General features: G+C 43.2%; 1 protein-coding gene across 2 annotated transcripts; it reads right to left on the bottom strand.

Moving 5' to 3' along the window:
- Positions 1-2,648: 2,648 nt before the first annotated feature.
- Positions 2,649-14,002, bottom strand: Ndufaf1 (NADH:ubiquinone oxidoreductase complex assembly factor 1). Of its 2 annotated transcripts, none has more exons than XM_040746065.1 (5): positions 13,874-14,002; positions 8,950-9,602; positions 5,957-6,142; positions 3,683-3,757; positions 2,649-2,870 (listed from the first exon to the last, which is right to left on the bottom strand). In XM_040746065.1, the coding sequence occupies exons 2-5, from the start codon at positions 9,523-9,525 to the stop codon at positions 2,721-2,723; spliced, it is 987 nt and encodes a 328-aa protein (XP_040601999.1). In that variant the 5' UTR covers positions 9,526-9,602; positions 13,874-14,002; the 3' UTR covers positions 2,649-2,720. The 2 variants fall into 2 exon arrangements, with proteins under 2 accessions (XP_040601999.1, XP_040601997.1); XM_040746063.1 differs by having other exon boundaries at positions 13,769-13,954.
- Between the last annotated feature and the right edge of the window lie 578 nt (positions 14,003-14,580).

The following is a 14,580-nucleotide window of genomic DNA, read 5'->3' on the forward strand; positions in this document are numbered from 1 at the left end:
GAGAAGTGGCGGCAAGAGACCCCATGTAGAGACTGTGAAGATAGGATATGCCAGGTAAGATAAGGTCATGTAGAAATACATAATAGTTCTGGGTTAATAATTAAGACAGAGCTAGCCAGTAAGAAGTCCTAGATATCGGCCAAGACTTTTATAATTAACATAGCATCTGTGTACTTATTTGGGGCAAAGCGGCTGTGGGACCAGGTGGGACAGAAACCTCCATCTTCAAGTAAGTACTTACAATCCTACCCACCCACTTCTCTTCCACAACAAACTTCTTTTTTTACCATATTTATTTTTGATATTTTGACCCTGCTGTCCTGGACCTTAAATTATGTATTTGTTTTTTTGTTTGTTTATTTTGAAAATTTATTATGCATAGAGTTTTCTGCCTGCATATATGGCTGCACACCAGAAGAGGGCACCAGATCTCATTATAGATGGTTGTGAGCCACCATGTGGTTGCTGGGAATTGAACTCAATACCTCTAGAAGAGCAGCCAGTGCTTTTAACCTCTGAGCCATCTCCAGCCCCACAAACTTTTTTCTTGGAACAGGGTCTCAGCTAATTCAAACTGGCCTCAAGCTCACTTTTGTTGTTTTTTGTTTGTTTGTTTGTTTGTTTGTTTTGGTTGGTTTTGATTTTCTTTTTGAGACAGGGTTTCTCTGTTTAACAGCCCTGGCTGTCTGGAACTCACTCTGTAGACCAGCCTGGCCTGGAACTCAGAGAGATCCACCTGCCTCTGCCTCCTGCTGGTTGGGGACGCTGTCCATGCCATGGGGATCATGACAAAACACAAGAAACACTCCTTTCCCAAGTAACCTGTACTTATATTTGAATTTAGAAGTTAAAGCATTTTTAAAATATATAAGTTGGATTAATTCAGTAGCATTTCTTTTAGCAGTTTTTGCTATTTCCTTAGCAATCAATTCAAAGACAAAATAGCATACAGTATCCATCCAGACTCTTTGTACTTTTTATCTTTATGTGGCTTTTTTTTTTTTTTCTTTTTTGGTTTTTCAAGACAGGGTTTCTGTATTGTTGTGGAGGCTGTCCTGGAACTCACTCGGTAGACTAGGCTGGCCTCGAACTCACAGAGATCCGCCTGCCTCTGCCTCCCGAGTGCTGGGATTAAAGGCGTGTGCCACCAACGCCCGGCTTTATGTGGCTTTTTTTATTACTCTATTTCTTTTATTTTTTTTTCTCTGAGACAGGGCTTCTCTGTGGAGGCCGCCTGCCTATGCCTCTGGATGCTGGGATTAAAGGTGTGTGCACCACATCCGTTTCTTTTCCTCTCCCAAGCCTATGTGTATTTTTTAACACACTATAAACCTTTTAGAAGTTTTACTTTATCTGAATCTGACTCTACTGTAAATCTTTGTTTTTCTGGCCATGTGTCTGTTATCTGTTAAACAACATTGCTAAAAAACAAAGTTGTGGCTGTTTTAACTGTTGTCTTTCCAAGGTGGTGGGTGTAAGTTTACTGCCAGCACTGGCCATGCAAGTTTCGAGCAAAACAAGAGCCCACTCAAGAAAAATGCTACTACCAAGAAGCCGTGCTTCTCTCTGTTCTTCTGTTTCTAAAATCCCTTTTAAACTTTTGTCATTCTACATGGAAATTCATGCTGCACATTGTGGACACCATATGTAACATGTTCCCTCCTGCTGCCTGGGTTCTGCCACTGTCTCAGCCCCCAAATAACACATGAGACACTATATTAACTATGAAGCTGTTGGCCATTTGCTATGGTTTCTCAATGGCTAGCTCTGACCACACACATACACATAATTTTAAAATTTAAATCTTTTTTTCCATTTTTTTTCAATACAAGGTTTCCCTGTGTAACAGCCCTGGCTGTCCTGGAACTCACTCTGTAGACCAGGCTGGCCTTGAACTCAGATTTGCCTGCCTCTGCGTCCCAAGTGGTAGAATTAAAGGCCACCACGTCCCGACCAAAAAATTAAGTCTTAAAAAAAAAGTAGCTGACTGGGTCTAGTGGTGTCCTATTGTACTGTTCAGTTGCTATGACAACACTAGACCAAGGCTCCTTAGAAAGTCTTTTTTTGTTTGTTTTTTTTTTGTTTGTTTGTTTGTTTTTTGAGACAGGGTTTCTCTGTATTGTCTTGGAAGCTGTCCTGGAACTTGCTTTGTAGACCAGGCTGGCCTCGAACACACAGAGATCCGCCTGCCTCTGCCTCCCAAGTGCTGGGATTAAAGGCGTGCGCAACCAATGCCCGGCTATATAGGGTTTCTTAAGGGTGAAACTTTCCAAGGTGAAGATTGTCAGGGTAAGGATTGATAGGATTTTAATTCCTGAGTTAGGGACAAGCTCAGAGGTTGACTGGATTTTATGGTCAGGGATTGGATGGATTTCAATTTCTGACTTGGTTAGGGGCAGGGTTTGTTTCCTTGACACTGGTCTCAGAGCCAGGGTGTTCATTCATTGGCTCTTTTTACCCTACACCCAGCACAACAGAAAAAGTCTGGGGGATCCCAGCACTCAGGAGGCAGAGGCAGGAAGATCTCTGTGAGTTTGAGGCCAGCCTCGTCTACAGAGCGAGTTCCAGGACAGCCTCCAAAACAATACAGAGAAACCCTGTCTTGAAAAACCAAAAGAAAAAAAAAGAAAAAGTCTGGGGAAAAGTGGTAGACAGAAAGGCTTTATTTATTTTGTATTTTGTGACCACTTTTCAGTTTATTCAAGTCTGCCCCCAGTTCTCTATTTGAAAAGTCCTGGGTTAAGAGCTGGAGAATTCTCATAAGCAAATTCTTCTGTATGGGCTGGATCATTAAACACACCAATAAAATCTATTTCCAGAAAGAATGGTCCATCCACCTTATCTGCCAGGGTGAATCCTATAGAAGAGATCTAAATGTAAAATAAGAGAAATAGATTAGATGCAGTAGTGTTCTTCCTGAAGTTTCCAGATGCCTCCAGGCATCACTATAATGGAGGCTTCACGCCATCAGCCCTCAGCATGCTGTTATACTTTTCATTTGCTGTACTAAATTATAAGAAGTACAAGCCGGGCGGTGGTGGCGCATGCCTTTAATCCCAGCACTTGGGAGGCAGAGGCAGGCGGATCTCTGTGAGTTCGAGGCCAGCCTGGTCTACAAAGCGAGTTCAAGGACAGCCTCCAAAACAATATAGAGAAACCCTGTCTCGAAAAAACCAAAAAAAAAAAAAAAAGAAGTACAAATACAAGACTGCTTCCATTTTTTTCTAGACAGGGTTGCTTATAGCCCAAGTCAGCCTTGAAGTCCCAATCCTCCTGCCCTCACCTCTAAATGCTGGGATTCACAGGAGTGAGTAACTGCTTCTCTCTACCCCCGGTATTACTTCCTCTTCCCTTTGAGTAGTCCACTTAAGACAGTCAGTACAGCATGGACTCTTAGTGGAGTCTCCTTAAAGATCTTCTGAGCTCTTATTACACAGAGAAAATAAAACAAAGCAAGCTGAAAACAAGACCACAGTAACATTCCCCCAGAGGTCTAATTCATGCTGGTCCTAATAGAGGTGGTCCCCCAAGATGGAGGTTTAAGTCAATGTCTGTCCCAACTGAGGAGCCTGAGAGTAGGAATTTTAATCTTTCATCTGCCATCCCTGTAAAGCAGACTGAGCTGGACCCACAGCAACTGTACTTCACTAAAGAAGACGTCACTCTAGGTGGAACACATTACCTTGTCAACTACAAGTGGGCTCTGGACATCTCGTATCCTTCCTTGACTTGAGAGAAAAAATTTGGAGAAAGGAATCTGAAAATAGAGACAAGTTATTTCAGAGCTGGAACATGACCATATGCTAAAAGCTATAGTCGCAGCTACTCAAGAGATGAAGGCAGAAGGATCACCTAAATGCAGTATGTCAGACTAGCAAAAGCAACATTACAAGACCCTACTTCAATAAGTAGGTAAGTTAGTAAGTTTAAAAATACAGGCATAGCCGGGCGGTGGTGGCTCACGCCTTTAGTTCCCAGCACTTGGGAGGCAGAGGCAGTAAGATCCCTGTGAGGTCGAGACCAGCCTGGCCTACAAGAGCTAGTTCCAGGACAGCCTCCAAAGCCCTGTCTCGAAAAATCCAATAGATAGATAGATACATAGATACAGATAGGTAGATAGATAGATAGGTAGATAGATACATAGATATATAGATAGATAGGTAGATAGATAGATACATAGATAGATACATACATACATACATACACACATAGAGTACAAGTATAAGAAATGGCTAGTTCTTTGGGTTCAAACTACAATTTTTCTGAAGGGTTCTGTTTTTGCAGTGATGTAGATAGAGCCTGGGGTCTTAAGATGCATTTTACTACTTTACCTTACACTAAAGACAGGCACGTGTACGCCACCCCCCCACACACACACAGACAGAACCAACAGTCCAGTCAGCAGGCCTGTGAATCCCAGCTACTTAGAAGAGTGAAGGAAGAAGATGATAATAAAATGATAATTCAAGGCCAGCACAGGCAACTTAGTTATTATACCTTACTTCAAAATAGGGAAAAAAAGTGTTAGGCTGAGCTGTGAAGTATTCTCATAGCAAGTAAGAAGCCCTGGCTGCAATCCTTTTATGGGGTGAAGGTGCAGTATGCTAGTTATTTGCATCACAGGAAAAGGCAAATCTGAAGACTTAATTTTTTTTTTTGTCTGAGCACCTGCCAAACACTCCTCACCTACACACAAGTGAACTGGTTAGTAAGGTAACACACTGTGCTGGCTAGTTTTATACCAACTTGACACAACGGATAGTCATCAAGAGGAGGGAACGTCAACTGAGAAAATGCCTCTATAAGATCAGGCTGTAGGTAAGCCTGTGGAGCATTCTCTTATTAGTGATTGGTGGAGGAGAGCCCGGCCCATTGTGGGTAGTGCAATCCCTGGGCTGCTGGTCCTGGGTTCTATAAGAAAGCAGTCTGGGTAAGCCATGAGGACCAAGCCAGTAAGCAGCACTCTTCCATGGCCTCTGTATTTGCTCCTGCCTCTAAGTACCAGACCTGATCGAGTTCCTGCCCTCACTGCTTTTGATACTGAACTATTGTATGGAACTGTGAGTGAAATAAACCCTTTCCTCCTCAACTTGCTTTTGGTCATAGTATTTCATCACAATAATAACCTAAACTAAGATATACACACACATAAATTTATTTATTTATTTATTTAGAGTTAGCGTCTCTCTATGCCGTCCTGGCTGTCCTGGAACTAACTACGCAGACCAGGCTAACCTCAAATTCACAGAAAGCACCTACTTCTGCTCCAAAGTGTTGAGATTAAAGGTGTGCACCACCACCGCCCAGCCGGGCTCATTTTTATTAATGGAAAAACAAAACATTTGTCCTTTAAATCTCTCTCAAAGGACTGGCTGGAGAGATGGCTCAGAGGTTGAGAGCACTGACTATTTTTCCAGAGATCCTGAGATCAATTTCCAGAAACCAAATGGTGGCTCACAGTCATCTGTAATAAGATATGGTGCAGGCAGAATAAGTCCTTAAAAAAATATTTCCCCTTCTACTCATGCTGCCTCTATTTTATGTAAGAATGATTCGTATGGGCTGGAGAGATGGCTCAATGGTTGGGAGCACTGACTGCTCTTCCAAAGGACCCAGGTTCAATTTCCAGCACCCACATGGCAAGCCTGTACCTCCAGTTCCAGGGAATTGATCCAACACTGACATAAACATTCATGTAGATAAACTACCAGTACTTGTAAAATAAAAATAAATACAAATTTAAAAAAAAGAATGGGGGTTGGGGATTTAGCTCAGTGGCAGAGCGCTTTAGTAAGCGCAAGGCCCTGGGTTTGGTCCTCAGCTCTAGAAAAAAAAAAATACAAAATAGCAAAACAAAACAAAAAAAAGAGAATGCTTAGTATGAAAAGGGAAGCTACAATGTAGCCATAGTTTCAATAGACCCCGTTTTCCTAATGGTGAAGAACTGAGATTTTACCTTGATTTCCTGCCAGTAGGGCCCCCCACGGGTGAACATGAAGTAACTGTATATCTGATTTTTCTTCTGGAGAAAGTCTGTGTCTTGCTTGATATTCACCATCCAAGGCCGGCCATCCCCACGGACTCGGAGATACAGAGTATTGAATAGGGACCAATCATATGACAGCTTCCTCTCAAAAACACCCTAGGGTACAGAAAAGTTAGCCTGCATGAGTCATCACCAAGTCAGCTGTATTGTTATGGGGGGGCACATATGACATCAGAGAACAACTTTTGTCAGTTTTTCATTTCTCCATGCGGGTTCCAGAAATTAAACTTGGGCCTTCAGACTCACCAGCAAGTGCCTTACCTACTGAGCCATCTTCCAGACCCACTAGGGCGTTCTATGTATATTTTCTACTGCAAGGAGACAAATAAACCAGTATTTTAGTATGAAATACTGACATGTTTCTAAGGTAATTGTTGAAGGCACAATTAACCTAGGACAAGCTCCCATATGACATTCAATTGTGTTTGCCAAATGGAAATTAATGTACTTTTCCTCCCTAGTTCTAAGAAACACTGGTTTCTGAGTGGCCCATTTTATGACAACTATCTTGCCCATCAGAAATCAAGCTCAAGTTTTAAAAATCAAGAGGCTGGGAAGATGGCTCAGTGCTTGCTGCAAAAGCGTAAGGGCCTGAGTTCAGATCCCCAGCACCCACATACAAAACTAGGTGTGGCAGTACCCACCTGTAACTCCAGCACTCACAGAGAGAGGCAGACCCCGGAGGCCCTCCCTCCATCCCTCCCTCTCTCCTTCCCCCCCCCCCCACAATAATAATAGTTAACATCCATTCAAGCAGTTTACATGCCTGGTTTCCTTTAATCCTCCTCTCAGCCCTGAGATACAGATATCACCAAGTTGTCTTACCCCATTTCATAGATAACCAAGAATTCAGCTAGTCAGCACAAACACTGCTTAACCTCCAAACCTGTGTTTAACGGCCTAGGTTGTCACCCTCTTTCAGAAAATGGAATTTAAGGTCTAGGTGTAGTGGCACATGCCTGTAACTCCTACACTAAGGAAGCTGAGGTAAAAAGATTCTGAGAGATTGAGGCCAGCCTGAGCTACATAGATATCAGACTCTGTCTCTAATAATAAAAAGAGAGAAAAGGAAAGGAATTTAGTGTGCATCTCCACAGGCATTTATTTATTTATAGCACTCTCAAGGACAACTGGGTTTCAAGACATTGATGCTCAAACATGTACTAATACTCCCTCTGACCAACTGTAACCCTAAAGGAATCACCGACTCCCAAAGCCTTAGTTCCTCACAGTAGCATTGGGATGACCTCATTCCCCAGGACTGTTTTGAGTGATAAGTGGAGAAAATACATAAAGTGCTTGGCACAAGCACTGGAAAAAACATACTAAACAAACAAACAAAATACTAACCAATGTTAAACTAGGCATGGTGGTTCACCTCAGTAATCCCACTGCTGGTGCAGAGGCAGGAAATACAATGTGAGCTTAAGGCTAGCCTGAGCTACATAGGGGAATTCTATCTGAAAAACAAACGAGGATGGTGATGCATACCTTTAATGCCAGCACTAGGGAGGCAGAGGCAGGAGGATGTGAGTTCAAGGCCAGCCTGATCTACAAATCTTGTTCCAGGACAGTCAGAGTTGTTACACAGAGTGACCCTGTCTCAAAAAACCAAAAAAAGAAAAGAACAAAAATAAACAACTAAAATGCACAGACAATGTTCTTGTTGTTGTCTTGTAATACAGAATACTGACTGGAAAGAGGGCCATGCACTCCACTACTCTGCTGAACTTCTAGCCCTTCCTTGACTAGGTAGTGCTCTGAGATGGGGCCTCATATAGTCCAGCACTCATTACAGAACTCAGAGCAACTGTGAACTCCCATCCTCCTGGCTCCTCTCAAATGCAGTGACAAAATGCTCTATTATACCTAAGGTTATTATTTTGAGATAGGGTCACACTAATTTGCCTAGGCTGGCCCTGAACTTACTCAGAAGCCTAGGCAAGCCTTGAACTGGTAAACTTCTGCCTTTACCTCCCACACTGCTGGGATTACAGCCTGCATCATCAGGCCCAGCTTAAGAGCTTCATTCTAATGTGAAATTTCTGACAGGGCTTTGGGCTAAGAATTCTGAAACTGGAGCAGGAGTGTAGTTTAATTTCTGATAGCTTGCATAGAATACTGAAGGTCCTGGGTTTGCTCTCCAACACAGAATAGACATGAAGCGTGGTGCTGCAGACCTGCAATCCCATTTTTTTAGGGGGCAGAAACTGGAGGATCATTTAAACCCAGGAATTCAAGACTAATTTGGGCAATACACTACAGAAATTCTAAAACCTCATTATATGTAACAGCAGATATGTATACATGGCCATTAAACATACACATGGAGTCGTTTGTCATTTGTAGGAACATGATGCCATACCCAGCTTCTTGTGTGTACTGGAGATCCCAATCCTCAACCTTGCATGGCAGGCACTTTACCGACTGAGCCACCCCCCCAGCCCCCAGCATAGTAATGTCAAATATTAAGATAAGTACCAGACATGATGGCACACCTCTTCAATCCCAGCATTTAGGTCAAGGCAGGAGTATCAGGAGTTCAAGGTCATCCTCAGCTACATAATTAGCTCAAGGCCAGCCTGAATTTCATGAGACCCTGTCTCAAAAAACAAAAACCAGGCCACAGGGTGACCCTACTTAATCCATGCTAGAGATATAAATCTCCCCAGATACATTTCAGAGTGTATCTCCTCAGGATTCCTCAGACACACACCATTCTTCTCAGGCCCAAAACAAGGACTACCTCATTTTACACTCAGGCCAAGTAGTGATTTACCCCTATATAGAGGCAAGATGTCTATATAAAACAAAACAAATGTGTTCATTTACAGAAAAGCAAGCTATTATCGTGCATGATATAACCAAAACCACTAGAAAACTGGCTTCTAGACCTCACCTACCCTTCGAATCCTGGATATCATTGCACAGTATCCACTCTGGCTACTGTTTCCATCTTGAGGGGCCTCGGAGCTCAGAGTCCCATAGAGCAGGGCACTTTGATTATTCTTGGCCATTTTCAAGAATATTTCACTTCTGCCTCCAATTGTCTTATCAGAAGTCACCATCCACTTCTCCAAATCTTCTTTTTCACGAAACTTCCAGATAACCCTGGCTTGCTCCATTATGACCTCTTGCATTGGGCGGCCTTCTGGACCTATGCAATGAGCCACAATTCCATCCTTCAAACGCCTGACATGCTCTAGTGCTTCATCTCTAATTGCTTTATCAAAGCTGACTTCGGGTCTCTGGTCAAGGGAAGCTACATCCAAAGCAGACTCTTTGTGGTGACCCTCTTGCACACCCTCTTCAGTCTTCCTCTGCTGGGAGGCTCTGTCCCCAGGAGCCACTTGTTTCTGAAGACTACCGGAGGAATAGTCTACAAACTGAACACCCATAAATGGATGCAAGGCAGCCCTTGGCTTCAGGAAGTTTCTATGGATATAAGTGCCAGTCAGTAATTTGTGAATGGAAGCCATTGTAAGAAAAAAAAAGTCAAAATGTAAAAATGTCTGTGGATTGAGAAAATAAGCTTCGGCAATCAGCCCAATTTCACCTATAACAGAAGAAACACTGATTATCAGCAGAGCAACAAATCAGTGGATCAGAAGCTCATACTCAACAGTTTGTATTATGTAATTCATAGGCTCCCCCCCCCCAATCACTCAGCACTGGTTTTTAAAAACAGAGTACTATCTTAGGCATTGCAAAAAAAAAAAAAAGTGCCAATATAGCCAATTATGGTGACATATGCCTGTAACCCTAGCACTTGTGCGACGGAGGCAGGATGATCAGGAGTTTAAAGTCATCCTCAGCTACATAGTGAGTTCAAGGACAGTTGGGCTACATGAGACCCTGTAACTAAACAAAACAAAACTACCAACACAACTAAAAGCAAAGCCTCAGTTTCACAGAGCTGATGATCAACACCCAAATAACTCAAGTGTGTGCCACAAGCTGTCATAAGAGGTTGTGTCAACTTTAAAACAGCTTTTTTTGTGGGGGGGGTGTTAATTTTTGTATTAAAACTTTTTTCTTCTGGAGTTTTGTTATTGTTGTTGGGTTTTTTGTTTGTTTGTTTGTTTGGTCTTTTTTTTTTTTTTTTCTCGAGATAGGATTTCTTGTGTAGCTTTGGAGCCTGTCCTGGAACTCACTCTGTAGACCAGGCTGGCCTTGAACTCACAGAGATCCACCTGCCTCTGCCTCTCAAGTGCTGGGATTAAAGGCGTGCACCGCCAACATCAGGCTTTCTTCAGGAGTTTTAAAGATCAGTAGGTTCTACAAAGTAAAAGACTCGAGTAATTCAGTCTAAAGCTTGGGGCAAATGATTTGTATTTAGTGCTTCATCTATAAAAAGTGGGCCTAAAGTGAGCGCTGCAGTCAGAAAAGCTGTGATACTTGGTTCTGTTCACTCTCGAGGTTGTGAATATCGGAGCATTGAGACTTCATCTACTAAACCAATAAAGCAGTTTACCCTCACAGAAAACCTGATGATCTTTTGAGTCTTCTCTTTCTTCAGAAATTAAGCTCCTATCTACCCTGAGAGCTTTTTCTGAGGAAGAGATGAAGTGACAGTCACAAAAAGTCTCTCTGGCCGGGCGTTGGTGGCGCACGCCCTTAATCCCAGCACTCGGGAGGCAGAGGCAGGCGGATCTCTGTGAGTTCGAGTCCGGGCTGGACCAATAACCTCCAAAACAATACTGAGAAACCCTGTCTCGTAAAAACCAAAAAAAAAAAAAAAAAAAAAAAAAGCAAGAAAGGCAAGATGGTAGTGTTGTGCCCAAGTCTTGAAGACCCTCAGAGACCACCAAGGAGACAGACTTCACCAAATGGCAAATGCAAGACTTTATTGTTTAATCCTGCCTGTAGGGGCCTGACACAGCAGCTACCCGGAAGAAGCAAAGTCCCTTGTCTATTCCCAGAATTTAAAGGGCATGGGTTGGATCCTGATTGGTTGATATTTGGGGAACAATTAGGAGAACTTCCCAGAGTCAGGGAAACTGGCTTGTTAGTATTTTGGATTGGTTGGCTACAGATGGAAGCATTGGTGGTTTCTATGGTTTTGTCTGTTACTTGCAGGTAGCTTGTTCTCATTGGTTGGTACTGGGAGGGAGCATTCTGTTGTTTCTATAGCTTCATCTGTTACTTGGAGGTGGTTTGTTGCTACACAATATGCAGGTACTTACTAAGTCTAGAGGGAGGCTGTCTTGGGAGTTTTGTTCACAACACAAGAACTAGAGGTTAAGCCGGGTGTTGGTGGCGCACGCCTTTAATCCCAGCACTCGGGAGGCAGAGGCAGGCGGATCTCTGTAAATTCGAGACCAGCCTGGACTACCAAGCGAGTTCCAGGACAGCCTCCAAAGCCACAGAGAAACCCTGTCGAGAAAAAAAACCAAAAAAAAAAAAAAAAAAAAAAAAAGAACTAGAGGTTAGGGGACTGGATTTGTTTTGAAGGCTTTTCTATATAACCTTTACATGTATGGATAATAAGAGTTGAATGGGAACTTAAGGCTTTGCCACATTTATACACATACCTTTAATCCCAGCACTCGGGAGACAGGCAGGCAGATCTCTGTGAGTTCAAGACCAGCCTGGTCTACAAGAGCTAGTTCCAGGACAGCCTCCAAAGCCACAGAGAAAAAAATCAGTGAGGCATTTCCTCTGTGGGAAACTTGATTTACCCCAAGTCACAATGTTTCCAGTATTGAAACTGGAACCAAAACCCTGGCCTTGTGCCCTTTCATTAGACAATGCTGCTCTATGTAAGTAAGACACCAGCAACATTGCTCCTACAATTCTAATCAAGTATCAACTTTGCCTGTAACTCAACACTTAAGGCAGAACAGCCCTTCCTCCAGGCCACTTCAACAAGTCGTAAGACTGTCATTTTTCTAATGTGTTCCCCTCCTTCAATCCACACATCAGGTAAGTCATCTCTTCTCTCTTTCTGGTCACTGCACTCTTCACATTGCCACACTTTCACACTCCTTGCTCAGCCTCTACAAAGGCAGAACACAAATCTGATTATTCTTGCTTCTTTCTTTTATTTATTCTTGTACTTATGTATATGAGTGTTCTGTCTTCATGTACACCAGAAGAAGGAATTTGATCACATTACAGATGGTTTTGAGCCACCATGTGGGTGCTGGGAATTGGACTCAGGACCTCTGAAAAAGCAGTCAAGTGCTCTTAACCACTGAGCCATTTCTCCAGCCCCTTCTTTTTATTCTCTTTTAAACCGGTTAAAATCCTTCAGGTACCTAGATGAAGTATAGCCTGGACATGCACAAAGCCCTGGATTTAATCCCCAACACTAAATAATTGATAGATGATAGGCAGATCCTTCAGAGGCTCCACCAAGTCTGCTAAGCTCACTAGATCTGGTCTCCTTTGCTATCACTCCAATTTCACCTTTAGTCACACCTCATACCCCATTCTGCGTTCCAATCAGACAGAATACTTGTGATCCAACCAACACCTCTTGGGCTACAGGCCTTAGCTAATTGCTGCCCTTGGGCCAATGTTCTCTGCTGATTCTGCCTTCATAACATATTCCTTGAGAATTAGCTTAGCCATGTTACACTATGGGAAAAAATGGTCCTTGGCTACCCAATTGCATCAAGAACAGTGCCCCTCTGAATCACTCCCAATGAATCCTGGGCTTAGAATTTTCCGGCTTCAGTTTACTGACCAGCTCATTTGTCAGTCTCCCCCAATTCAGACTAGAACTATCTTAAGGGTTGAATATTCAATATTGTACCTCCATGTCCCAGCAAAACAACCAGCATCACTCTGGACTATTAATATTTGTTAAACAAACAGGTTACATTTCTGTGTCTCTGTCAAAGTGTGAGAGTTCAGGACCTTGCTGCTTTTACCACACTTATAGAGTTCCTCCAAAAAAGGGGCTTCTTAAATTTTAAAGTGCCTTTAAGTCACCTGGAAATTTTGATTAAAAATGAGCTTCTAATGAAGTAGATAAAGGCCTTGGATTGCTTCCTCAACTTCCCAAGTGTTAGGATCACAGGCATTTCTTACCATGCCCAGCTAAAGAGATTCTGTATTTAAGAGTCTCATGTGACCCGGGCTGGTCTTGAACTCCTGATCCTTCTGCCTCTATCTCCCAGGTAAAGCCTTGCTAAAGAGAACACCTTTTGAATATCAAAGTCCTGCTCAGATTTGGGTGCAGCAAATCTACACTTGGGAAGTAGAGACAGGAGGATCAAGAGTTTAAAGTCAACTTCTGATATGCAGAAACTTCAAGTCCAGGTTGGATATTATGTGACCCTTTTTGGAAAAAAAGAAAAACTATTTTAAGACAACAATGCTTGAGAGGGAAAAGGGCTTAAAGTAGTAAACAGGTGGGATTATGAGTGACAACTATTTAACCCTCTTTTTCAAACATTCAGATGTCTTAGTAGCTTCCTTAATACTACTACAACTTCGTGTTGTTTAGTAATTTCCTACAATAAACACAGTCAAACCCAGTAATCGGACGACAGCGGGCCGAAGCTAAAGGTGAGTTTTGACTACGGTATTCACACCGCTCAGACGTACAGTAACGTCTGCAGTTTCTGCCACACTGTAAGCCCTGCTTGTTTTTATTAGCTTCTTAATAATCCTGAGACAGGTACTACTAGTATTATTCCAATTACAAAGACAAAAGGAAAGGAGATTCCACAATTAAATTATTCGAGGTCACACACTAGAGACAAAACTCACTCTGCAGACCAGGCATTGACCTCTGGGGGGGGACGCGGAGCAGACCACGCTCCCAGTCTCCGGAATTTGGGTGCTCGCAGCGAGAGGACGCCCCTCACCCCTCACCTGCCAAGATTCCTTCGGGCTTCCCAATCCCTGACGTTCCCAGCTGTGTAAAGGTTCAGCTCATTTTCTCAGACCTCACACGGGCTTCCGCCCAGTCCTTCTATTTTTCCTCACCGGGTTCTCCACGCTTCCGGTGAAGGTCCATCTACTTTTCAGGTCCGGCTCCAAACTAGTTATATAGACACAAGGCGTCAGATAGCCCCAGGGAGGATTCTAAGGCTGGATGACCTGAGGCTTTTGGTCCTCAAAGCTCCCCGTTCCCCTACCCCCGCCCCCCCCCACACCTGCGATCGGTTTTTGAAATTTCCTGTCATTTGTAAGCGAGCTTTTTGCTCTCCTTCTTGCATCCTGCCCTCGTATGCAAACACCAGTCCTCTGTCTTTCAAATAGGATTCAGGCACTACTAATGCCTCTTCACTCCTAAATGCCTGGCCCCCGCGCCTCCTCTTTCCTGCTGCCCCTTGAGATCTGTCCACTCTGTGAATGCGGAAAGCCACTTCTGCTGGAAGTGCTATGTCTACTGGAACTGCCTTGGGAGATGCATAGACCTAGACAGCAATCACTTCTGTTTTTCCTCAGTTGCAACCCACCTAGTCCACACAGCAGAGTTGTTGCATACCTTGTGAACACTTCTGTTAAAGTGTTATCCAATTTGGGAGTCACAACCTGTGTCCTAAGTCAGCTTCAGCCATCCGTCCTCAAGAAGG

The sequence above is a fragment of the Mesocricetus auratus genome, unplaced genomic scaffold (assembly GCF_017639785.1).
Source record: "Mesocricetus auratus isolate SY011 unplaced genomic scaffold, BCM_Maur_2.0 Super-Scaffold_100004, whole genome shotgun sequence".
NCBI classification, from domain to species: Eukaryota; Metazoa; Chordata; class Mammalia; order Rodentia; family Cricetidae; genus Mesocricetus; species Mesocricetus auratus.